Source organism: Callionymus lyra, chromosome 1 (assembly GCF_982586985.1).
Source record: "Callionymus lyra chromosome 1, fCalLyr1.hap1.1, whole genome shotgun sequence".
In the NCBI taxonomy this organism is placed as follows: Eukaryota; Metazoa; Chordata; class Actinopteri; order Syngnathiformes; family Callionymidae; genus Callionymus; species Callionymus lyra.
In genome coordinates this window covers 49,302,596-49,327,996 of record NC_141818.1, presented here as the reverse complement: position 1 = coordinate 49,327,996, position 25,401 = coordinate 49,302,596, and the positions used below count along the sequence as shown (strand labels likewise).

The following is a 25,401-nucleotide window of genomic DNA, read 5'->3' as shown; positions in this document are numbered from 1 at the left end:
TTGAAAGAATAGTTTCATGTCAATTAAGTTGAAAGAATAGTTTTATGTCAATAAAGTTTAACGTGTTGTTTTTTTGTCAATAAAGTTTAAATTGTTTTTTGTCAATAAAGTTGAAAGAATAGTTTTGTCAAAAAAAACAAATTTAATGAATGAATTCTTCAAACGTAAAGAAGGTCGAGTCTAAAGTTACAACTATTTAAAAAAAAAAAAAAGTGTAAACATTTAAATATTATAAACTGTACATTTAAGAAGTTGCTAAAACAATGTTACTCGTACTTAATAAAATAAAACTATAATAAGAAAAACAATTTTTAAAACGTTAATCAAGCATCTTTGTTGAGTTTGAGCCTCTTTTTCAACGTTTAATGTTTAAAGTCTGTAGTATATATTAAATATTTATATATATTTAAGTGTTTCTACACTTCGAAGGCGAAACAGTCGTCGATTCAACACAAACCCAGAGCTTCAATAAAAACACTTTAATAGAGAAACAAATTAAAAAAGAAAATAAAACTTTGAAACACAGTTTAAAAACTTTTCGACCACCGTTGATTGAAATGAAAAGTGAAACAGATTCTGAATAATCTTGATGAAGAAGCTGCGGGAGAGACGTGGCTCAGCACGACAGCGCCCTCTACTGGCGGGGCAGGAGGTCGCTCCTCTTGCATGTGCCACAGAAAAAAAAAGAAGGTTTTCAATGACTGAGTGGAAACGTGTTGAAAATAAAATCCCTTTAAACACGTGGTTGAACCTCCTGCTCAGATGGAGAAGCAGCAGTTAAACCGTTAGTATTGACCAGAGATCCACGTGTTAATAGTTGATCGTCACCAGTTATACACAATAAAATATTAGACTCTGTAGGTTCAACAAAAGCTTTTTTTTTTTTTTTTTTTCATCCACAAATTCATACAAACGGATAAAAACCGGGATTTAAAATCATGCACGAGAAGAGTCTTCGCATCAAAACACCGAAAAATCAAAAGGGGGAGAAAGAAAAACACGTTGATTGTAGAAGAAACTACCTACGGGAACTAGAGGAGGACAAATCCAGCAACGATACTTTCAATATAGAGATTAAATTGTGCAACAGAGACTATTTCGCGGAAAAGAAAAGAAAAGTTCACGAGTTCGACGCAACTAGCCGGTATTTTCGTTGCGTGCACTTTTTCTTTTTGCATAATTAAAAAGGATCTACGTCCGAGAGCTCCGGCTAAAAATCCAGGCGCTCCTAAAATCCGGGTGTGTGTAAATATCTAGAAAATGTTTATGTACAAACACGAGCGTCTCTGCCGAGTCGGGAGTTTAAAAACTACAATTTTGAACGTGGAGGACGAACCTAAACCATACGGGATCGAAGGCACGGACAGAAGCTATTTTTATCTGCTGCACTCGTACGAGCCACTTCGTTCCTAGAGACGACCTTCGACCTCTCGCACTTCCTCAAAACCTTCAGGAACAAATAGTCGGTCTCGTCATTTAAACACAACTTTATACAAACGCCGACGGAGACGAGGGACTACTTTTCCTCCGGACCTTCCTTTGACAACCTCAAACGACTTCTCTCTCGGCGACTATGATGTTAGCGGAGGGGATGGCGAGATCGTGACTTGGACACGAGAACCGAAAAGACAGAGTTTTTACTTTTTACATTTGTGATATCGTGGCGTGGAAAGGTCGGACGCGACGGAGACGAGGGGGTCACGTGACTCGTCGACTCTCGAGGGAAAACAAAGATCTTCTATTCGCCGAAGCGTCCGTCGACCACGTGTGAGTCTGAACGTGGAGAAATCAAAGCCGGTAAAAAAACAATATACAGACAGCTAAGTGGTCGAACAAACCACTGTTTTTTTCTTTTTTAAAGTTTTTCTTGACATATACAAGTGTAAATACTGTAAGTATATATTCATATATACATGTATGTCGCAGTAATGCATTCACTGTATATACGTGTTTCTTCACAGATATGCCAGAAGAGAAAGATCGACGTTACAAATCAAGAGTTAAAAAGGAACAAAAAAAATGCAGGAAAATAAACGACCGATAGAAACACGTGTCACTATTTTTGTCTTTTTTTTCTTCTTTTCTCGGGTTTTACCTTTTTTTTTTTCTTTTTCCTTTTTCTTTTTTTTTTTTTGTTTTTAAGGAGACTCACTTGAAGTACGAGTAGTAACCGTTGCTAGCGTCCGAGCCGATGCTCAGCTCCTGCAGCAGAGACAGCGGGTCGCTGTTCTTCTTCTGCTCCGGGCGAACGGCTCGGGGTTTGGGCGGAGCCCGGAGAGCGCTGGCGTAGGACATGGTGGGAGGTTTACTGAGGTGTGGAGGCCTCTGGCCCGGCTCCATGGGAGCCTGGGGGGGCGGCGGTGGGGGGGGATGCTGCTGCTGCTGCTGCTGCTGCTGCTGCTGCTGTTGCTGCTGCTGTTGCTGCTGCGGTTGTTGTTGTTGTTGGGGTTGTTGTTGGGGTTGTTGTTGTTGGGGTTGTGGTTTGCTATTTGGCATGAGGGGAGGGAACTGTCCGAGGTGCTGCAGGGAGTTGAGAGCATGAGGGTGTGTTTGCTGCGACGCCGCAGACTCCGCCTTCGCCTTCTCCTCCGTCTGACGATGAACCTTCGACGCTGTTCGGAGAAGACACCGACGGGCGATTAGAAAAGTAACATTTCCAGTTTTATGTCATTAACGTTGAATAGTTTTATGTCAATAAAGTTAAAAGTATCGTTTTTTGTCATTAACATTGAAAGAATAGTTTTATGTCAATAAAGTTAAAAGTATTGTTTTTTGTCATTAACATTGAAAGAATAGTTTTATGTCAATAAAGTTGAAAGAATAGTTTTAAGTCAATAAAGTTAAAAGCATTGTTTTTTGTCATTAACATTGAAAGAATAGTTTTAAGTCAATAAAGTTGAAAGAATAGTTTTAGGTCGATAAAGTTGAAAGAATACTATGTCAATAAAGTTGAAAGAATAGTTTTAGGTCAATAAAGTTGAAAGAATAGTTTTGTGTCGATAAAGTTGAAAGAATACTATGTCAATAAAGTTGAAAGAATAGTTTTAGGTCAATAAAGTTGAAAGAATACTATGTCAATAAAGTTGAAAGAATAGTTTTAGGTCAATAAAGTTGAAAGAATAGTTTTAGGTCAATAAAGTTGAAAGAATAGTTTTAGGTCGATAAAGTTGAAAGAATACTATGTCAATAAAGTTGAAAGAATAGTTTTAGGTCAATAAAGTTGAAAGAATACTATGTCAATAAAGTTGAAAGAATAGTTTTAGGTCGATAAAGTTGAAAGAATACTATGTCAATAAAGTTGAAAGAATAGTTTTAGGTCAATAAAGTTGAAAGAATAGTTTTAGGTCAATAAAGTTGAAAGAATAGTTTTAGGTCGATAAAGTTGAAAGAATACTATGTCAATAAAGTTGAAAGAATAGTTTTAGGTCAATAAAGTTGAAAGAATACTATGTCAATAAAGTTGAAAGAATAGTTTTAGGTCAATAAAGTTGAAAGAATACTATGTCAATAAAGTTGAAAGAATAGTTTTAGGTCAATAAAGTTGAAAGAATAGTTTTGCGTCGATAAAGTTGAAAGAATAGTCTAAGGTCAATAAAGTTGAAAGAATACTATGTCAATAAAGTTGATTAGTTTTATGTCAATAAAGTTGAAAGAATAGTTTTATGTCAAAGTTGATTAGTTTTATGTCAAAGTTGATTAATTTTATGTCAATAAAGTTGAAAGAATACTATGTCAATAAAGTTGATTAGTTTTAGGTCAATAAAGTTGAAAGAATACTATGTCAATAAAGTTGATTAGTTTTATGTCAATAAAGTTGAAAGAATAGTTTTAGGTCAATAAAGTTGAAAGAAAAGTTTTATGTCAATAAAGTTGAAAGTATAGTTTTATGTCAAAGTTGATTAGTTTTATGTCAAAGTTGATTAGTTTTATGTCAATAAAGTTGAAAGTATAGTTTTATGTCAAAGTTGATTAGTTTTATGTCAATAAAGTTGAAAGTATACTTTTATGTCAAAGTTGATTAGTTTTATGTCAATCAAGTTAATAGTATAGTTTTATGTCAAAGTTGATTAGTTTTATGTCAATAAAGTTGAAAGTATACTTTTATGTCAAAGTTGATTAGTTTTATGTCAATCAAGTTGAAAGTATAGTTTTATGTCAAAGTTGATTAGTTTTATGTCAATCAAGTTGAAAGTATAGTTTTATGTCAAAGTTGATTAGTTTTATGTCAATCAAGTTGAAAGTATAGTTTTATGTCAAAGTTGATTAGTTTTATGTCAATCAAGTTGAAAGTATAGTTTTATGTCAAAGTTGATTAGTTTTATGTCAATAAAGTTGAAAGTATAGTTTTATGTCAAAGTTGATTAGTTTTATGTCAATAAAGTTGAAAGTATAGTTTTATGTCAAAGTTGATTAGTTTTATGTCAATCAAGTTGATAGTATAGTTTTATGTCAAAGTTGATTAGTTTTATGTCAATCAAGTTGAAAGAGAGAAGGTCATGTCGACACAAACCTGCCTGTAGTGAAGCAGAAACATTTTTTCCACGTTTCTTTAAAATCATATTTGATGGTAATTATTTTATGGTTTATATTTCAATATAGTGAGTAGAAAATAAAGTAATCAACTTGAAAATATTCACAGCCTTCGTTCATTTCACCGTTTCATTAAACCACCGCTCACTAGACGGCAGCAGACATTACGTCGTCCGCGGCTTAAGGAGCCATTGAATCCTGTGACTGAGGACGAGAGGATACAGTCGACTAGAGTGCGTTACATAAAAATCGGTTCCGGATTAGAAACTGACGATTTTTGACAGAATTTAAGAGCAACTTATAGTCGGACAAACACAGTAAAGGAGGATTTATCTGTTGTATTAACTGTGTTTGACGCGAGTCTATGAACGAAGCTCGACGAGTTGAACTGAAAACTTGCTATAGTACGAGAAAAAACACATTTTCGACAACGGAACCTTTGATGACAAGAGTTAAGAAACCTACCCTGAAGCTCCCGAGGCTGCGCCCCAGAGCCGGCTCCGTTGCAAGGCATGTTTCGAAACGGACCTGGACCTCCGCCGTTGGCCGTCCACATGTCGTTGGAGGCGTATCCGTACGGGACGTGCGTCTGCTGATGGTGATGCTGCTGCTGCACGAGCGGATGCTCGGCCTCCGAGGTCCGGGGCGGAGGCTGAGCCACGAGGGTGTTGGATGGAGACACGTCGTCGGGGTAGCAGGAGGAGATGCTGCGCTGGTACAGGGGCCTGCCGGGACCTCTGGGTTCATACTGGTGTCGGAGAGAGGAGGAGAACCAAGGGCTTTGAAATTGTGGTCAAAATAAAATGTACGATGAGGTACAAAAAAAATGCGATATTGCGACATTGTCACGTGCGATATGCATATCATGTGCGATCATTTATAATTGTTATTGTATAAATCAATCATTTCTTAAATACACACTTCGATCAATCAGTGTCACGTTCTGTAAAGTTGTCAATTTGTACTTCTATGTCTCGTTGTTGTTTACGTCTCCGTCCGTCTGTGAACTGTGTTAGGCTCGGTTGCTATGACGACGCGTCTCAGGAAGTAATACTAACTTATGATCTAGTCAAACACTAGTGATCCAGTGAAGTAATACTAACTTATGATCTAGTCAAACACTAGTGATCCAGTGAAGTAATACTAACTTATGATCTAGTCAAACACTAGTGATCCAGTGAAGTAATACTAACTTATGATCTAGTCAAACACTAGTGATCCAGTGAAGTAACATAACTTATGATCTAGTCAAACACTAGTGATCCAGTGAAGTAATACTAACTTATGATCTAGTCAAACACTAGTGATCCAGTGAAGTAATACTAACTTATGATGTAGTCAAACACTAGTGATCCAGTGAAGTAATACTAACTTATGATCTAGTCAAACACTAGTGATCCAGTGAAGTAATACTAACTTATGATGTAGTCAAACACTAGTGATCCAGTGAAGTAATACTAACTTATGATCTAGTCAAACACTAGTGATCCAGTGAAGTAATACTAACTTATGATCTAGTCAAACACTAGTGATCCAGTGAAGTAATACTAACTTATGATCTAGTCAAACACTAGTGATCCAGTGAAGTAATACTAACTTATGATCTAGTCAAACACTAGTGATCCAGTGAAGTAATACTAACTTATGATCTAGTCAAACACTAGTGATCCAGTGAAGTAATACTAACTTATGATCTAGTCAAACACTAGTGATCCAGTGAAGTAATACTAACTTATGATCTAGTCAAACACTAGTGATCCAGTGAAGTAATACTAACTTATGATCTAGTCAAACACTAGTGATCCAGTCACTCGTCTCTTTCAACCTCCTTTGTTAAAGCAACATATTGTAAGAACTTTTCATCTCGTCTCAGTTGTTTTCTTAGAAGATCATGAACTTCCAAACAAACCTGTCCGTCTTCAGCGTATGCTAACAAGCTAAGTTGTTAGCGTCATTTATAAAGTGTTACGTGTGCGTGTACAAGGATTTATTATTGATTTGGTGATATCACGACGCGCCGGCGGCTCCTCTCTGATGTCTCTCAGTTTCACGGGAAACCGATGCAAGTCCCGCGAGACTGAGCGTTAGAAGAGATATTTTTCTACAATCATGTCGACACAGAAGCGTTGACATAAAACGAAAGTGCTATATCGCGTAGTTTTAATTCTTTAAACTGCAAACGGCTACATTTTTAGGTGAAAGAAAAAAATATTGCATTAATAGCGATATCGCACTTCAAGACACCAATATCGCACATATTTCCAATATCGTGCAGCCCTTATGAACATTATGTGATTATTTATGTGTCATGTGATGATTATTTATGTGTCATGTAAACAAACAATCATCACATGACACTCGTAACTCACACAAAAATGATCACATTAAAGTACTGGAATGAATGTGCGTCATTTGTGTTCACATGACGCACATAAATGACCAAAGGACAAATTCAAAGTCAACATTATGCAACATCAATAATAAGTAAGTAATTTGTATTTATATAGTGCTTTTCTATCCACATGTTCAATATGGCAGTCAACGTGACAAACAACTGTTTTTATAATCCATTTAAAACATTATCTGATTTGAATCATTACGGATTTAAGTTTCTGACAGAAATAAATAAACCTCTTGGAAAAAAAACTCACCTCATCTTGACTGTGGACGGCAGGAGCCGTCGTGGTTCTGGGGGACAGAGAGTTGTACGACTCCACGTCTTGGTCTTGACACTGTTGTTGTTGCTGTTGATGATGATGATGTTGCTGTTGTTGTTGTTGTTGTTGTTGGTGCTGCTGCTGCTGATGTTGATGATGATGATGCTGCTGTTGCTGCTGCTGATGGTGATGGTGGTGAAGCTGCATCAACCGGACCTGCTCCTGCCTACTAGGGTGACCCATAATTGCCATCCCATAGGGCAGGCCATGGCCTTGGTTCCCCAAAAGATGGTTCTGGTGTGGCGGGCTGACGGAGGGGGGTCCGGTCTGGGACCACTGTCCCTCCTGCAGAAGGAATTTGACCTGGGAGGAAGGGGGGCTGGCGGGCTGTGGCGCCGGCTGGTTTGCGTAGCCCCCGGCGTTGAAGAGTGGACCTGCGGCGTGGTTGTGTTGAAGCGAGGCGCCGCCGTGCATGTTGTTGTTGTTGTTGAGATACTCCCGGACGCCGTCGTGGGAGTACTGTCCTGACGGGAAAGGACTGTCGAGGTTGGCGGCGGCCTCCAGGGCGGACGAGTGGTCGCCCGGGTTCCTGGACTGACGGTACTGAAGCAGCCGAGACTGCGGCGGAGGCTGCAGCTCCGTCACGTCTCGGGCCTGAGGCGCCTCCTGCAGAGGCATCTCTCTCAGGAGGCCCGTGTACCTGAGGATCGACACTTTCAACTCTGGATCCGTGACACGCGACCGGTTCATCTCTCCTCACCTGGCGAAAGGTGGTCCGGCGTTGGAAGAAGGTCCGACGTCGTCCTCCACGTTGGCGCCGAGACCCCAGCTCGCCGCTCGGAGGAGCTGAGGGGGGAAGCGAGTCATGCCCGGCTGAGCGAGGTGAGCGATCTGCTGGGGGACCGGGAAGGGGACCCCGCTGGAGAGGAAGGAGCTCGCCGCCTCCCCCCACTGGCCCATCCTGGCGCTCTGCTGTTGCTGGTTCAACACCTCCAGGGCCAGGGGACCTTGGAGCTCTGCAATCGAAAATGTACCAGTTCAGTGAGGAGATACAAGATGAAGGAATGATGGTCTATGGAAATATATATATATTTTTTAATTAAATTGTGTTTTTTAGGTTAAATTTGTTTTCAGGGAATAATTGCATTGAAGTTTTCAAATATTTTCAAAATGAATTTGTGGAAGAAATAAGTATATTATTCAAAACTTTGGTGCAAAACAGATTTCAAGTCAGAGAGGAAGGAGCCTTTTTTCACAGAACAAGCTCATAGCGACCCAGGAAACCTCTGGAAACGAGTCAAGAAGACGACTCGGTTCAACCTGTGGTTTCTCCGAGACATAATTCCTTCCTGAAATGATCTAAGAGATGAAATGTACATTTTTTTGAGCGTATTCGACAGGTTTTCTGGACTACACTTGAGATGATCCGCCAGTTCTTCTACGCCGTCACGTGACCGTCTGTGTGTCGCATGATTGGCTGAGAGTTCAATCGACTAGCCTGGTGATCCTTTGGTAATGTCTGGTGACCATTTAACCAACTATTTTTATCTAAACATATATCTAGATATATAGATATCTAGATATATGGCGTAAATTCCATTTACAACGTCACTAAGATATAGTCGTTTAGTGTAGAAAGTGTCCATCGATCGTTTTAGTACGATTTCGTGTGTATGGAGCACTACATTTCACATAATAAGAATTGAGACGCACTTATGCACTAAAAATATTAAGTACACAAGTATGTGATTAGAAACACAGCTCTGGACTGAATACTTCAGGTTAGTGAGAGTAAATGGCAGAAGAGAAAAAGAAAGAAAAATGAAGGGAGGGAAAGGGAAGGAAAGAAAAAGGACGGAGCGAGAGAAAGAAACAGGAATAGAATGATAAATTACCGAGACAATCCGCCAGAGCAGCTTCCGGACCTTCCTCCCCAAAGTTGTTGATCCGGTTGTGTTGAGAAAGACCTGCTTGGTGTCCCACTGGATGGACCAGGGGTGTCCTCAGACTATTCATCTCGTCTCCCGTGGACTCGGGTCCGTCCATCGTCGGGGACTGGACGGGCCGATGGGAGCCCATGTGGCCGCTGAAGAACGAAGCACTGGGGTTGTTGGAGCTGAACGCGGGGCTGAGCTGCTGCTGCTGCTGACTCTGCTGGGCCATCCCGGGGTGGAGCGGCTGTCCGACCCGATAGGGAAGCCGGGAGACTTGGTACTGGCTGGGAAAGGCTCTCCCGCCGGCCAGGTGTTGGGGAATAGCCGGGTTAGGTGGTGCCAGGTGGTAGTTCAGGGATCTTTGAGCGGCCGCGGGGTCTTTGCGATGTAGTAACCCGACTAGACCGTCGGGCGGCAGGTCTGGACCTCGACTTTGTCCCGAATCGACATCTCCCTGAGACGACACAACATTGATCAGCATCGTGATATCTATAGAAGTATGTCAGTGCAGTCAGAGTTGGGAATGACTCAAATTAATTTCCACATCTCTATTATTATAGTTTAATAGAGTTAGTGTCTATAAAGAGTTTGCATTTGTTTTTTTTTAATAATATGATTTAATGATTTATTTAGTGAAATAACAGATGTAAGTGGATCTTTACTCTATTGGTAGAATGATTTAGAATTTATTTTAAATATTTAAATTAAATTATTCAATACAAACAAATTCAACGTTTTTATTATAGAAATTGTTCAATTAATAAAAATCAACCTTTCAACCAATCTCTGGGTCAAGATGAACGACCAAGAGACGCACATGCATTAATAGAAGTCGGGGAGGTCGTTGACCTTGACCCAGAGACGACACAAGGGATACCACAAACACATATACAGTATATGGTTGATAAAGAAAGGTTAAATCTGATCATTTAAAAAACTTCGGAAAATCTTCGATTCAATAACTCAATATTTTATAATTTAAACAAGATTCTACTTCGTTTCCTGCAGCAAACCTCACCTGCTTATCCTTCAAGTCCGTGGATTTACGCTCTGGTGTCTGAAGGCGAATCTGTTCTGCCATTTTTCCTGTGATTTACCAAAAAACAAAACATTTATTGAAGACGCTCTGTGTTTTTATGGTTGAATCCACATCAGGAGGAAAGAAAACATGCCATTTCTGATGGGATCCATGGGCGGCTCCTTCTCGGGACTGGGCTGACACATGCCGAGGGGGGACGGGTGGGCGACGCCACCGTAGGGGATCGGGGACCCTCGATTCTGGGCTTGTAACAGGTTGAAGTTGTAGGCCATGGCCGCCGGGTGACTCATGATGCGCGGGTCCACAGCAAAGCGTGGATTCTGGTATCCTGTCCAAGGCAACTACAGGAAACACCGGTCAGTCAGAGAAGGACAACATGGAACCAACGCTGCTGAACCGATTCTGCTGAGGCCGTCACAAACAGGTATTGAGGTAAGTATATTTTGAGGTTAATTTTTGGCTATTTTTCTTGGTCACAAATGTTAATGATTCCAGCAAATAATTGATGGAATCAGAAAAGTTTTTCTCCTAACAAAGCAAGTTTGGTCGTAGATATATTTAAGTGCGTTGTAAGTTAAGGAAGTTAAAAATAATTGACATTCCACAGGAGGCGAGAAAAGTCAACAGGTTATTGATGCTTTTGAGACTTTTTTTTGTTGGTGTTTCTTTATTTACCAACCAGGTCAAGTTACATCTGTCGCGGTTCCAAAGACAGATCTTTTTGAGAGCATGCATCCAGGCATTATTGTTATTTTAATTTGGGATTAATGCATACCAGTGCTGGTGAAGTATTTATCTTTGCTTTTAAAAACTTACTGGGAGGGGCATTGACATGACCATGTTGCCACCATACACCGCTGGAACATAGAGGATGCCTGTGCCTGTGTGAGGATCTACTCTCTGAACCGGACTGGGTGACTTCCCTAAGCCAGCTGGAGCACTAACCAAAGGTGGCGTGAAGGCCCGAATCGGGTTTCCCATCAGAACAGCTGGATTGGGTTGGACTGTGGCGAGAGAAGCAGGATGAAAAGAAAGGGTCAATTCAAATGAGTCATGTACAACAATCTGGTTACAAGTACACAAAAACACACAATACGCCACTAAACTTTGTGTTTTATTCATTTAATACCAAGTTTTTTGTTCTTTAAATCACGGCGAAAGCCTTTTGATGGCCTCAAGTATGAACCATATAAGAAATATATTTGTACCTACAAATAAATGCAGGTAAATCCAATGTTCTTTAATCTACTACGATACTTTTTTTTAATATTAATTTTACCATCAGTTTCAATTCTATGTTCTTTCACAAAGAATCATTACACTTGTGCAAACTATTTTTTAAATTGATTTAACTGAAAAAGGTATGTAAAGGTATGTATTCTTAAATAGTTGAAGAAATGCAGAGAAACAAATTCCAGTCTGAATGAGGGAGTTTTTTTCATGTCAGGTCTGTATAACACAGAAAACCTTTCATCATGATACACCTGTCAAGGTAATGATGGCCATAAATATGCTTAATCATGAAGGAGGATTTGACGGACGAGGAGGATGCAAACAAATCTATAGATGCAATATTTTGTCGCACATCTAGAGCCACGAGTCCTACGGAAGAAGACGAGATGAATAAAACACTCACCAAATCCTTCAGGTGGAAGGTGATCCGAATGGTTGTGTTGGTTGTGTTTCCCCTGCAAGACAAGATCAGAGTTGAATAAGTAACTTAAGCGAGTCCATCAACTGTACAAGAAACGCCAAGAGCAGCTGTAGCGTGATCACAACTGACCCACATCTGTCACAGTCAAGATGCAGCGCTGACAATAGAGGAGGAACAATGTGAGCAAGAACAAGCAGAGAATAAATAAATCAATACAGAAATTAATCGCTCTTTTGTAACCCTACAGCAGAATATAATCATCTATTCCTTCCTCTTTATCAGCCATAGTTGAACTGCTGTAAAAACAAATAAAACTGTAAATTGAAACTTCTATAGTAGTTTTTTTTAAAGTGACATGAAAATTAAACGTTATCCTCTGATGTCTCTACAATTAATCAATAATGATCTTGCATTGATGTTCATATAGTGTTTATATCATGGAAACTTCAAGATATTGAAGCATAAGTTTAATACAAGTGTTTCTCATTGTAAACATTCCGGGAAAATCTGACTTTGATAAGAAAAAACAGTTGCTGGAGCAATTATTATTATTACAAAAGACATATCAAACATTTATAGAACTGCATCGAAGCAATTATCAACACGTCTCTGCTACTGAGTCTTTATTTAATTGAGGAAGAAGAAGAGATTTTTAGCTTCAAAATGAAAATAGAAAACCATGCCTATAACGACAAAAATATACATTATACTTGCCCCACATTGAACGAAATATGCAAATAAATGTTCAAATAAAAACATTCATTTGATTTTGCAAACTCAACATTGCATACGAGGTGTCATTACGCTCAACAACCCTCTCAGTAACGGTGACCTGGAAGGCTCCTGTAATGCTTTGCCGCCCAGCCAACCCATCGGAGCCATCGATGATTTTTGACACATCAAGATAGAATTTATATACAATATAAAGCTGTGACTGAATAGACCAGTGTGCAGCAAGACATCATGGTAGTTTATCTGCCGCTCAAATAAATCACCCGTTTCTAACAGAATGAACAAAGACAAGAAGCATCATGTCGTCAGCTTGTTATAATATAATTACCTTATTTCCCGGACTATAAAACACCGTTTTTTTTAATAGTTTGTCCGGGGGTGCGACTTATACTCTGGAGCGACTTATGTGTGAAATTATTACCACATTATTAGCGGTATATCATTTCACATGTTATTTTCACACTAAACCACAAGAGGGCGCTCTAGGCCTGTGTTGATCATTTCCACGTAGAAGAGGAAGCATCTTCTACCTCCGGAGTTAGTTAGTTGTTTAAAAGTGACACGAGGATGAAGAGTTATTTGGAGTTACACGGATGGTTTGGTAAACTTGTTAGTTATTGATGCTATAGTTCTCTGAATAACTCTTCATATGTTATGTTAACATACCAGGTTCTCACTTCATGTAACGTAACATTATTCTGTTGTTGCCTCTAGTTTTATTTTAACTTGTCTTTCAAGATCACATGTCTGTTCTTGGATTTTATCAAATTAATTTCCCCCAAAAATGCGACTTATACTCCAGTGCGACTTATATATGTTTTTACTTCTTTATTATGCATTTTATGTCTGGAGCGACTTGTGCTCCGGAGACACTTATAGTCCGGAAAATACGGTATATACAAGGACTATATTATTACCCTTACGTCCATGTTTAGATGCATGAATATTTGACGATACTTCTGTTGATCTATATCACATTTAGAGGCGCTGCCACGTCACCATCAAAGAGGTGGACGTTTCAGCCTCAGCTCATGCTGCGGAGCTGCGGCTCATTGGGCCCAGTGGGAGGTTGACGTGTAGGTGACTCTGTTAACCTTTGTAAAGAAGAGTAAACCAAGACATGCTTGCTCAAGCTTAATAATACGAGGCAGAGAAGACATCGAGATCTAGATGTGTGGTTAGGATTTCCTATTAACCTGAATCATTACGTAACACAGTGAAATGGAAAGTGTTTTTTAATCAAATTAAAAGGCAAATATTTAAAATATACATATCATTTTTTGAATGGTGTCAACTTTCCCCATATGTCACATTGGACTACTTAATGGGATTGGTTTTTCATCAATAAAACTATGTTTCCTTACCTTGGGAGGCGACTGCTGCTGTTGCTGCAGAGGACCCTGTTTGTTGGAGACGGGCTGCGGGTGGTGCTGCTGGTGGTGCTGGTGCAGCACCTGTGATGACGGGTGATGCATCTGCAGAGGCCTGAGAGCCCGCGGGATGAACTCCGGCGCCAAGGGGTTGAGAACGTAGGTCTTCTTCAGCTCCAACGCTTCCAGCTGAGACTTGATCTGCTCAAAGGTGATCCCGTGAAGACTCGAGTTTTCGTGGCAGATCGAGACAAAGTGCTCCCAGAATTTCCTGAAAGACAAAAATATTTTTCTTTTAATACATCAAAGTGGGGGAAGGACAAACTCTAGTTCAATTAAATTGTTGTTATTAGTGACACTTGAATGTATATTATAATATCTTGAGTTCATGCAACGGAGGTGAAATCTTGGTGTGATTGTATTTTTATTTTATTTTTCTTGAGTGACAAACATTCCCTACAGTCATCTGTCTGGGAGTCGCACCAAGTGCTGGTTGAAGCCTTGATAGTGAGGCCAGCTTTCACCGCAACAAAAACACCAAAGAAGAGAAATAATTTGATGAATTCGAATAGAATTAATGAGTAGCAGGAAATCATCTTTGACTAGACGTTTAGACAAATAGCGAGACATCAACAATGAGGAGTAAAGGAAACGGAAGCAGTTTACTCTAAGTGACTGAAATGATAACATCAACTAAGGATTGAATTGATTAAAAAGATTATAACCGTTGAATCACTTCTGACTACATTACGTTTCAAAATGATGAGGGAGCAATATTAAGAAAATATTTAGACAAAATGATGTATTAACCTGCAACGTCCAATCGAGCAGAGAGCGATGGGATCTCCCACGACCGCGACCAGACTCTGAGCTCTGGTGATGGCCGTGTTCAGAAGTTTATAGTTTGAGAGGAATCCATAGTCCAGGTCCTCGGTTGAATCCTCGACGAGCTGCTCTTTACGCTTGATGGCCGTCTGCTTGTGCTTGCAGGTGTGGCGCGTCCTCACGGTGCTGAGGAACAGAACTCGGAACTGCTTACCTGCGGTCGAGAAAGACACGAGTTTAGAAATGCATCTTCATTTTAAAGCCTTCCCGTGATGACTTATGTCTCACCCTGGACGTTGAGCACTCTTTCCACACTGATCTCGTGCATCCTCTTCTTTCTGAGCTCGGCTCGAATCCGGAACACCTGGTCGGCGTACGGGGAGACGACGCCGATGCTGCCCTCGTCCAACTTGCCCCAAGACACAGGCCATTTCTTGCGCAACTCCTCCACTCGCTCGACAATCTCAAACACCTGAAAATAATGTCAACAAAACACGACCCAATCACATATCAAGATGCGAGTAAGCTCTTTATTATTATTACTCCCATTTCTCATAGTACTACTCCATGAGGTTCAAGAGCTTCGTGCAATAATACTACAAAGTCATACTATATTTATTTAGTAATTTAGGAGTTATGAACCTTTTCAAACCCTGTACAAGTACGATCAATTATTAAATGAAAAAAATTGTACTTGTTGTATTTTCAAAACAATGGTTCATAAAAGCTTGAGTTAACCTTGTCAAAAAAAATATTATTTTCTCCGGTTTACGATTTTTCTAAAGATTTATGATTTTATATCCGCGTAACCGTTAACACATGAATAATTAAGTAATAATAAATTAATTAACAATTGATAAAGTCTATTTAGAATAAGTTAACAGCCCTTAATGAAAGCTATGTAATAACATTTAATATATTTCTATTTCTTTTAGATTTAGATTTTGTCTGTGCGAAAATTTGTTTCTATACCTTTTTTTTAAATTAAATGAATACATTAGTTGTGTTAGTTGGACACAACTATCAAACCTGGTCGGTTCTGTCATGATTTTTGACTTACTTTGATGTTCAAGACCCTCTATAATCAAGATTTTTCCTCTTAAATACCTCTGCATTGTTGTAGTAGGCAGTGCTGTTCTTCTCCTGGACATCTTCACCTCTGGCAGTGAAGAAGGTCAAGGGGTAGAAGTCCTTGTGAGAAGGCTGTTTCCCACTGGCCATGAGCTTTCCATCGTAAAACAACTCGGAGGTGTAGCTGACGAGAAAGAATGTTCAAGACATAAGGTAAACAAAAGGTGGATCATACATTTGGGAAACACGTCGCACATACTTGATGATAGCTTCGTGGGAGCGGTAGTTCTCGCAGAGGAGGATCCGACAGGGGTACTCGGGAGGATAATGCTCGTACAGTCGATCCAAAAGTGACGCATGGAGGTTGCGCTCTCGGGCAAATTCGCTGTACACGAATGGGCTGAGCTGCAGAAGATCACGTTAAACGGGGAGAAGAGGTGAGAACAGGGAAGAGAACTCTGTCCGATAAAGGAGACGTATTTTGCGGCGATCAATACCTGCATGTGATCTCCAGCCAAGACGACGCGTGTGGTCTTGCTTGCGAGAGCGAAAGGCATGATGGTTTCACACTCCATGGCTTGGGCTGCTTCATCCAACAGGATATGGGAGAAGAATCCTGAGAAAGTAGGGGAAGTTTTTTATTTTAATCAATAACATCTTAACTCAGACATAGTTTCCCCATCAAAAGAATTGTGAAAATACAAGATTTTCAAGACAACAGAAGCTCATTCTTAATCCTTTAAAACCAGACTGAGGATGCTGTCAGAATAATTTGCCAATATTACAACAAAGATAAGACATTATTATGTGAGAAACCAGGAGATGAACACAATATATTCTGGTGACACAACTAAACCCCGTCTTTTAGGTTTCACCGTAGATGCCAAACCCAGTCTTTTGTTAACACTGGAAAAGGGCAGCACCAGAACGGCTTTGAAGAGCTCAAACGGTGCGAACAGTATGAGGGCAAGGATGAAACAGCATGACAAATTAGTGTTGGTGCGAGTAACGCAGGAGCACAGAGACTGAATAACAACCAGATATAGCTGCCTCTGAACCGTCAACACCTACCTTTTACGTTAGTCCTAGCAATACATTGAAGTCGATTTATTTTAGTTAGCAAATAAGTAGAAATAATTTGTGATGAAAGAAACAAAAATAAACAAATAATCCAAACATCAATTATGTGTTAAATATGAATCAGTTTAATAAAACAATACTGTTTTGAGAATGTATGAATATTTAACTCAATATAACTTCAGTAAAATATGAGAAATGAACACTTTGAATGTCTTAACACTAGAACACATGAGGGTTCGGCTGCCGGCCTAAATTTTAATATTTCCGGGTTAAAAAAACTAACAAAATGCCAAAAACAGGCAGGAAAGAGAAAAGTAAGGTCTCATCAAACATGCATGTCCATCCTGCCAAGTCATTTTATGATGATGTCAAATAACCGTGATGTAGTGACCTTCAGGACTCAAGTATTTCACATCAGTCATGTACAGTACCAGGGACTACAATGGTATTGTTAGCATGTGCAACGGTAGTTCCATCATTGCGACCGTCGATGAGACTCACCTGGCTCTAGGTCAAGTTGACAGAGGTACTGGGAGGTACTGAGGGTGACCACCACCACACGGTGTTTGAGAATGTCATCCTTTGTGGGCATCGCGAAGTTGACGTGCGTGTTGGAGATGAGACAGTACTGCTGGACCACCGGGTGGACCGTCTTTACCCAGCGGTTTCGGAAGTATACCCTGGTGAATGAACAGAAACGGAATCAGAAATATTGCCAGATTTGAATTCCTGTATCTGGTTCAAGGACAGGACATCAAATCAGAAATACTATCACACGTGTGTGTGGGTCTACTACCTGAGAGGTCTGGCATGTGGATTGCCTGATTCAACATAAGGATGAAGGTAGTCCTTGATGTACAGGTCTGCTGCACTGTTGGAGTGGGTACAGATCAAGACCCTGTCAGGAATAAAAAAGAACGCATGAAGGTTAATATTCCATTAAAATTCATGTTCAAAAACTGAAAGCAGGAAAAAAAACAACAAGATAAATTCCAATGAATATCAAATTGAACCAACAACTGACCTGCTGTGTTCCTGGCGGAGAATGTGTTTCACAGCCTGAGCCAGAGTGAAAGTCTTGCCAGTGCCATAAGGCCCGATGATGAGGATCGGTGGGAGAGCGATGGAGAGAGGTGTGGTGATGGCTAAGATGGCCTCCTTCTGCTTGGCGTTGAGCCGCGGATCCAGCTGCTCATCCCATTGTCTGAGGGACAGACTTAATACTTTTACTTACCATCAAACAGAGAATCGATTGAATACTTTTACCATTTTACAATGTTGGACGTTTCATTTTTCCTTCTTTAAAAAGTCTGACATTTCAATGCAAGACAAACGTCGATGAGTGACATTTAGATGAGGGAAAATACCTGTTAGGACTCCAAGGGATGGTGGGAAACAGGCTGACATCAGGGAAAAGGATGGTGGTTTCTCTTATGCGATCGAGGGCATAGTGCATCTCACACAGCGGCAACCTGTTCAGCTGGAACTGAAGCTCCACCTGAGAAACACAATGTTGCATATAAATAAACTATTTTCTACATTACATTTGTCCTTTAAAATATCCTCGCCTGAGCTGAATAATCACACTTCACTTATTCAACTACATTCGTTTGATCTGCTGGTCATAATCTTTACATTTAATTAAGGAAACATTAATATGTCGCACAAAAATGCTTGAATTAGACTCAGTCACGAGATTCCAGACAATCTCAGGTGTTCAGTGGGCATTGATTAAGTAAAAACATCACATAAATGATGGAGTCACACTCGGTTGCAAACCAAGAGAAAAACCCAAACATTTAAAACCCTTCCGTTAATGCCACGGAGTCAGGAGTGCATGAAATATTAAAGCTGAGCAGAACACATTAAGAATTCAGAGTGGAACGGGAAAGACGAGCAGAAGTAGCATCTGTGGAATAAGTAGATTACAGAACCGCTACGAGAAGATGAAGGTTGTCGTGATAAAACGTTAACCGTCTGGTTTTGTGCCGCAAACATTCCAGAACCGCCATTGAAGGTCAAGACATTCCAAAGCACTCAGAAATAATGCCATATTTCCTGTATTTATGTAAATGTTGCTGTCTAAGCAGAGAAACTACATCATTTATTAACACAAAGTTAAAATACTATTCAAGGAAAGGCACGATTTGCCAGCTTAATATGTAATAAACTTTATATTTGTATCAACCTGATAAAAATTAAGGCTGAACGATTATTGAAAAATATATAATTGCGATTATTTCAGAAATATTGGGATTGTGATTATTTATGTGATTAAAATGTTTTTCTCTTTCATTCTCAAGCTAAAGTTATTAAGTATTTTTATGATGAAGGGAAATTAAGTATACTTTAAAACAAAGGGAGAAGGTTTATTTAGTTCCTCTCATTACAATTGTAAACAAACATATTCACTGCAAACACTAAAAACTAGTGTAAAAAGGTGTGACGTAAACATATTTATGAGTCAATAATAAATCATACAAACTTCAGAGTGAAGAAAAGTGAAAACACTAGTAAGTCATTCTTTTTCTTACTGCATATTTGTGTTTCTCATGTGTTTAAGTGAATTTCCTGTCATACTCAACAATATATTATCATTTACACAATTTGAATTGTGTGATTGCGTAACTTTGATGAGCACACACAAACATGCCGGTGGTGCGCACACACACACACACACACACACAGACATGTCTGCAGACACACAGATTCAAATGAACGATGTCAGGATGTAAAGTTGTTGAAAACACTGTAGTTTGTTTCTTCTGCTGCTCTTTAGCTTCTGTAGACGTCACTGATCAGCGGGTTCAAGCGTCTCTCTCCGCTTGAAAGTCATTTTGACTGCTCCAAAATTAAATTAAATCGCAACCTGTGCGATATAATAATGGCATTTTTAAATACCGCGATTATATCGTAAATGCGATTGATCGTTCAGCCCTAATTTGTAGCAACCTGATAAAAATGTTCCAAATAAAGAAGCTTGAATCTTACTACTGCTGTCAGGTTCCAAATATTATTCAGGATTCCCCGTCAAAGCAGAGGAGATCGAGTCCTCGCTCTTAAACTCCCACTTGTATTACCTGCAACTCTCTGTCGGGCTGCAGGCACAGTTCATCGCAGCAGTCCTTGCAAATCCTCAGGAAGATGTAATCCTTGGTCTTCTCCTCAATGACCGCTTCGTACACTCGCTCTTTGACCCCCGGCGGTGGCTGGCAGGCGAGACCCTTGCGGCCCAGAGGCAGCACCAGGACAGAGTTCACCTTGGTCATGACCAGTCGCCCCGCCAACGTGTCCTGAAGCGGGACAAACGTGTCTCACGTAAGTCAGCCATTTTGCAAGAGCACAAAATAAACGTGTGCAGGATTTTACCTCAGAGAGCGTTTCTGTGAGTTTGAAACGTGCAAACAGCTGCCCATTCACAGCATACTTGGCTCCGACCGAAATACCGGTCAGCATGAAACTATTGACCAGTTGAAGATTCACTTTGATGTTAAACCTAAAAAAATGTAAATACATCAATGTTTTGTCCTGAAATAGTTTCCTGAAAGAGAAACTGAAGCAAAAACCAAATCTAATGAATTGACTTTAACTTGGATATATATAGATATATATATACAGTATATATATATATATCTATATATATATATTTATATATATAAATGTGTCAACAGTGACACCTTGCGGTGAAATGATGATGTGAAGCACTAACCTAAAAAATAACATCCAACAATCCAGCTCTTCTCGAATAATGTACACAAACTCAACTATAAAATGAAAGGATACAAGATCCCCTGTTCTTTTTCTAACACGAATCATGTCACGTCAGAGGTGATTTGTTCAAAAGGACTATCAGAATTTGGTGAGAATCTTACTTAATCTAGAAAGTCAAAGAATAGATTCAAAGCTATTAAACCTGAAGTGAGGCAGTGGATTAACACCGTTAAAATAAAGAGAACATTTAATTTATTTATCATCATAAGGCATTCCATTTATTGATTTTGTTATAATTATTCTGTTTTGGGAATGTTCATATATATATAGTAGTTAAAAATACTTTCTGAATTGTTAATATTTAATCTAAACGGTTAACCTTTAGTATACGTAAATACAAGTCAAAAGGAGTCCCAAACAAAGTGACGGCACGACAAACCCTTTGACTTACTTGCTAACTTCCTTGTACTGTGCAATCTCCTCGATGTAGAGGAGGTCATGCAGTCGGGCCTGGTAGTTTTCTTTAGTCAGAGTCTTATCCAGCACCGACTGGGTGAAGAGCTGGTCGGCCGACAGGGGGATCTGATATCTGCACAAGAGGCTGCGCTCCAACTCGGCCATGCCGTCGTTGGGAACAAACTCTACGATGGTCTTGCAGGAAGAGTCCCAACGTTTGGCCGAGATCAACAGTTGCTGCCTGGCTGCCAGCAGGTGCTCGAGGTCTGGGAAAGAAGGTGGATTTATGTCGAGGGGGATCAATAGATGTTTCCACTTCATTTCTCTGTAACGTTGTGTTTTTAACATTCAAGTAATAAAACTGTTCGAGACTCGACATACCTTCGATGGAGGCGGCGTCCACCATCACCCTCTGCATGAGCACAGGCTCTGAGCCGAAGTCAAAAACTACAGTCTGCCGGAAGGTACCGAAGATTTCTGTGCTGAAGCCAACAGTGACCTTGTAGACACAGTGGTCCATCCCATTGTCTGCTGTGAAGGTCAGAGAAAAACAGTTTTTTTTCTCTCAGGGTACATTATTTTATTATTAAAAATTAACTTGAACATTAAACTCTTTGTGATAAATTTACTCTGAATGTCTTATCTAATTTAAAATGTCATAAGGACACATTAATACATATATTAAAGTGACAGTTCACCCAAAATTCAAATGTCACTCATGTTCTACTCACCCTCATGTCCACTAATGTTGGATTATTTTCAGAGTCATTTTTTTTTATAGTTAGACAAAAATGTTTGTTCATTTTAATGTAGCGAGAGGAGCTCACTTGTCTTTGTCTTCATCTTCGTCCACAAAGACACTTAAAAACAACCAAACACCTCCAGACTGCTCGTCTGTAACGTCTTTTATTGAAGCCTCGACAAGAGGACTTGTTCAGAAGTCTAGAAGAACTAAATTAAACCATATTTTAAGCTTCCTTCCATATTATCATCATAAATCGTGTGATGTGTTTGAACGTAGAGACACTTGGGCTCCAAGAGCTGAGAGACTGGGAGTTTCTGCTGCAAACAGGCTTCAAATATAGACTCATTTGGAGCTCCAGCTGCTACAACAAAATCCAACATTAGTCGACATGAGGGTGAGTAGAAAATGAGTGAATTCAGAATTTTGGGTGAGCTGCCACTTTAAATAAAAGGGGTAAATAGTACAGTTATAATTTCCAAGTTCATAATACTTCATAAAAAACACAACTTACTGGCGGTTTCCTCTCCCGAGGTCCACTCCTGGGAGCCATCTGGAAGAGCCTGAAGCTTCTCCCCAGAAGACACACCAGTGATGAAGAAGTGTGGCCGGTGAGCGTCGTACAACAGGGCGATACGATGCAGCTTTCTAGCAGGCTTGAAACACAACAGAGGCACACGTTCAGAATAACTTCTCATCCACATAGATGAACATTGTATTGATAATGTGTTTATTACCTTGCACAAAAACGAGAAGGTCCAGGAGTGGGCGGACCTCTTGGTGGAGACGGTCACAGATAGGCTGGAGTTGGTTTCTACCAGAACTCCTTCAAGACAGTCGCTTAGCTTGAGAGGAGAAGAAAATACTCGGATCAAAAACGGGAGTTAAAAGGGAATCAGCAATGGTTCTAGTGTATGGAAAATCTAAAGGATCCAACTTCACACCTTATTAAAACAGTTATGAATTTATTTCACAACCGTTTAAAACACGTTATTAACTAAGATAAGAAATATTATTAGATTTATCTACAATTACTCATTCGTGTTGGATTCTATGCCAATCAAGAATGACATTTAAACAAAAACAACAGGAAGCCACAAACTACACCCAGTTATACTTACCACTTTTTCAGGAGAGAGGGAATTCATCCACTTTTCTATCAGGGCTTCTATGTAGTTTTCCGTGAAGTGTTTGCTCTCCTGCTGCTGCTTGAGTCGGATCAGACGAGAGGCGTAGCGCTTCTGCCACTCCATCAGCTCCTCTTGAGAATGGGCCGAGGTACATTGTGCACCATAACGGCACAAACCCTGCTCCAAATACCTGTGGACAAAGCAAAAGGGATTCTCATTTCAAATCCTTTCTGGAGAGAAACAAACAAACAAAGTTCAGTGTAAAAGTTGGCAAGGATGAATGTACCTTTTGCAGAGCGTGTACTCCTCGCTGCTAGTGACACCTCGAGGCGGAGGGCGGAACTGCCAGCCATCCTGGACCTCTGTCGATGAGCAAAGTCGATAGAAACAAATGTAATACATTTCTATGAGGAAGAAGAGATAAAACTACCCTTGAATCTAGTCTCAGTCAGTGAATAGAATTGTTTGATAAATAATAGTTAATCAATTTTATTAGACGGAAATGTACCTCTTTTTTTTTTTTTTTTGCTTTTTCAGTTATTGACATTCAATTCTATTAAATCAAATAAACCAATATCAAACTATACGAAAGAATTTCTAACCTTCCTCTTGATCTTCCATGAATTCAGGAGGCATCTCTCGCTTCACAGCCTGAAACAGCCAAAGATTAAAACGTTGGATGCAGAAGATAAAAATCGTTTAACTTTACGAAACGATGAAAACAAAATGCAAGGGAGGAAAAACAAAGTTAAACAAATGTGTTGACCATTCAGAGAAACTGTGTAAAATAAAACTAATGCTCTGTGTCTTACCTCTATTTGGGAAAAGAGCATTTTTAACCGGGACACGTCTTTTGTAATAATACCATTCTGTGGAAAATGAGAAGAAGGCAGGATTGCACTCATTAGATAGTCATTTGTTAAAGTGTTTTTAATGTAATTAACGTTATTTTATATAATTTAAGAAATAGCACTGAACTGACGTGACGCACCAAAGCTAGAATAAACCCTTAGAGATATTTCAAAATTAAAATAGTAAATGCACAAAAATAAGTTTGTAATACAACAAGTGGAGAGACATGAAAATATAGACAATATAATATTCATGAAAATATAGACAATATAACAATGTTGGTCATGGTTGAAACGACTGCACAACATATAGATATTGCATTGTTTTTAGCAAGACTGGGAGAAATAAACCAAAAACAAGAGGAAGTGCCATTTACAGGGATGAGACACTTCCTTAAAAACAGCACAAAAAGTGGAGCTAGTGTAGCTTTGACAAAGTTCAATGTGATTTTAGATTTAACAAGTAAACTAACTAAAACCGAAGCAATACACATTTTAAGGATCAACTCACTTCACTCGTTTTCTACTCTGATGTCGACTAATGTTGATTTGTTTCAAATTAATGTGCTCTTTTTAGAGTTAAAGACAAAAATGTTTGTTCATTTTAATGTTGCGACTGGAGCTCAGTTGTCTGTCTTAATCTTAGTTCAAAAAGACACTTAAAAACATCTAAACACCTCCGTACTGCTTGACTATCTCTCTTGGATTGAAGCTTCGACATGAGAAGAATTCTTTTGAAAATGACTAAATTAATCCATATTTCAAACTCACCTCCAGACAATCTTCATAAAGCCATATTGAAACCTTGTTCCGCAGAAGCGCATACAGCCCTCCTGTCCGAGTACTTCCTGTCTGTATCGCTAGTTATTCTTAAAGCTTTTGCTACAAGCGAGTTCAAAATGTGGACTTATTCAAGTTTTTCCAGAACAATTCCTCATGTGGAGGCTTCAGTCCAAGAGGGACGTTACAGACGAGCAGTCTGGAGGTATTTGGATGTTTTTTTTAAGTGTCTTTTTGGACGAAGACGAAGACAACCAAGCTCCTGTCACTACATTAAAATGAACAAACATTTTTGTCTATAACTCTAAAATGAACAGATGACTCTGAAAATAATCCATGAGCTCTCGAGCAAATAAAGTTCTGAGATGAATCTTCATCGTGAATAATTGTGATGACAATCTTTATCAAAATAGCTGTAATTATCAGTGCAATCACTAATCATTGGAGGCAGTTATTGCCCACTATAATAATGTAAAACATAATCGTACCATTTGCTCTCCAAACAGGGTTTTAGAAAGGATGCTCGCCACCTCCTGCAGGCTGCCATCCAATACCATTGAACGCAAGCTGGCCTGAAGAGCACCGTCTCCTCGTGCGATCTCCTCTGCCAGAACTAGGAATGAAACATACGTTACAATTTATTCTCTCCATAATCTATCAATCATTACAACACAATGTATATAATGTACAGTTGCACCACAACTACACAAACAAAGAGCATTTAATAACGGAAAGTTCCGCCTCATTCTCATCCTATTCCTCACCGTTTCTGCAGTCTTCATCTGCTTCATCATAGTTTTTCTGTTGGGTTTTAAGGATAAAAAGTCACTTATTGATTG

General features: G+C 39.4%; 1 protein-coding gene across 3 annotated transcripts in view; it reads right to left on the bottom strand.

Annotated features, from left to right (window-relative positions):
• Window positions 1–464: 464 nt before the first annotated feature.
• The window catches only part of helz (helicase with zinc finger), a 29,054-nt gene continuing 4,117 nt past the window's right edge, over window positions 465–25,401 (bottom strand). Inside the window, exons 3-33 of one of the 3 annotated variants that reach the window (XM_087811168.1) lie at window positions 25,327–25,363; window positions 25,051–25,175; window positions 23,744–23,800; window positions 23,534–23,582; window positions 23,218–23,293; window positions 22,923–23,121; window positions 22,539–22,646; window positions 22,316–22,457; window positions 21,441–21,590; window positions 21,055–21,325; window positions 20,262–20,388; window positions 19,973–20,185; window positions 18,260–18,390; window positions 17,917–18,108; window positions 17,689–17,790; window positions 17,394–17,572; window positions 16,310–16,428; window positions 16,072–16,217; window positions 15,849–15,996; window positions 15,030–15,213; window positions 14,727–14,955; window positions 13,911–14,187; window positions 11,797–11,848; window positions 10,977–11,164; window positions 10,294–10,501; window positions 10,140–10,207; window positions 9,083–9,575; window positions 7,948–8,203; window positions 7,182–7,887; window positions 4,996–5,278; window positions 465–2,612 (exon numbers count right to left, since the gene is read on the bottom strand). In XM_087811168.1, the coding sequence (XP_087667294.1) occupies window positions 2,149–2,612; window positions 4,996–5,278; window positions 7,182–7,887; window positions 7,948–8,203; window positions 9,083–9,575; window positions 10,140–10,207; window positions 10,294–10,501; window positions 10,977–11,164; window positions 11,797–11,848; window positions 13,911–14,187; window positions 14,727–14,955; window positions 15,030–15,213; window positions 15,849–15,996; window positions 16,072–16,217; window positions 16,310–16,428; window positions 17,394–17,572; window positions 17,689–17,790; window positions 17,917–18,108; window positions 18,260–18,390; window positions 19,973–20,185; window positions 20,262–20,388; window positions 21,055–21,325; window positions 21,441–21,590; window positions 22,316–22,457; window positions 22,539–22,646; window positions 22,923–23,121; window positions 23,218–23,293; window positions 23,534–23,582; window positions 23,744–23,800; window positions 25,051–25,175; window positions 25,327–25,363 (5,979 nt within the window). In that variant the 3' untranslated portion in view covers window positions 465–2,148. The remainder of the gene's footprint in view (window positions 2,613–4,995; window positions 5,279–7,181; window positions 7,888–7,947; window positions 8,204–9,082; window positions 9,576–10,139; window positions 10,208–10,293; window positions 10,502–10,976; window positions 11,165–11,796; window positions 11,849–13,910; window positions 14,188–14,726; window positions 14,956–15,029; window positions 15,214–15,848; window positions 15,997–16,071; window positions 16,218–16,309; window positions 16,429–17,393; window positions 17,573–17,688; window positions 17,791–17,916; window positions 18,109–18,259; window positions 18,391–19,972; window positions 20,186–20,261; window positions 20,389–21,054; window positions 21,326–21,440; window positions 21,591–22,315; window positions 22,458–22,538; window positions 22,647–22,922; window positions 23,122–23,217; window positions 23,294–23,533; window positions 23,583–23,743; window positions 23,801–25,050; window positions 25,176–25,326; window positions 25,364–25,401) is intronic. The other 2 variants (XM_087811184.1, XM_087811176.1) reach the window with 2 other exon arrangements.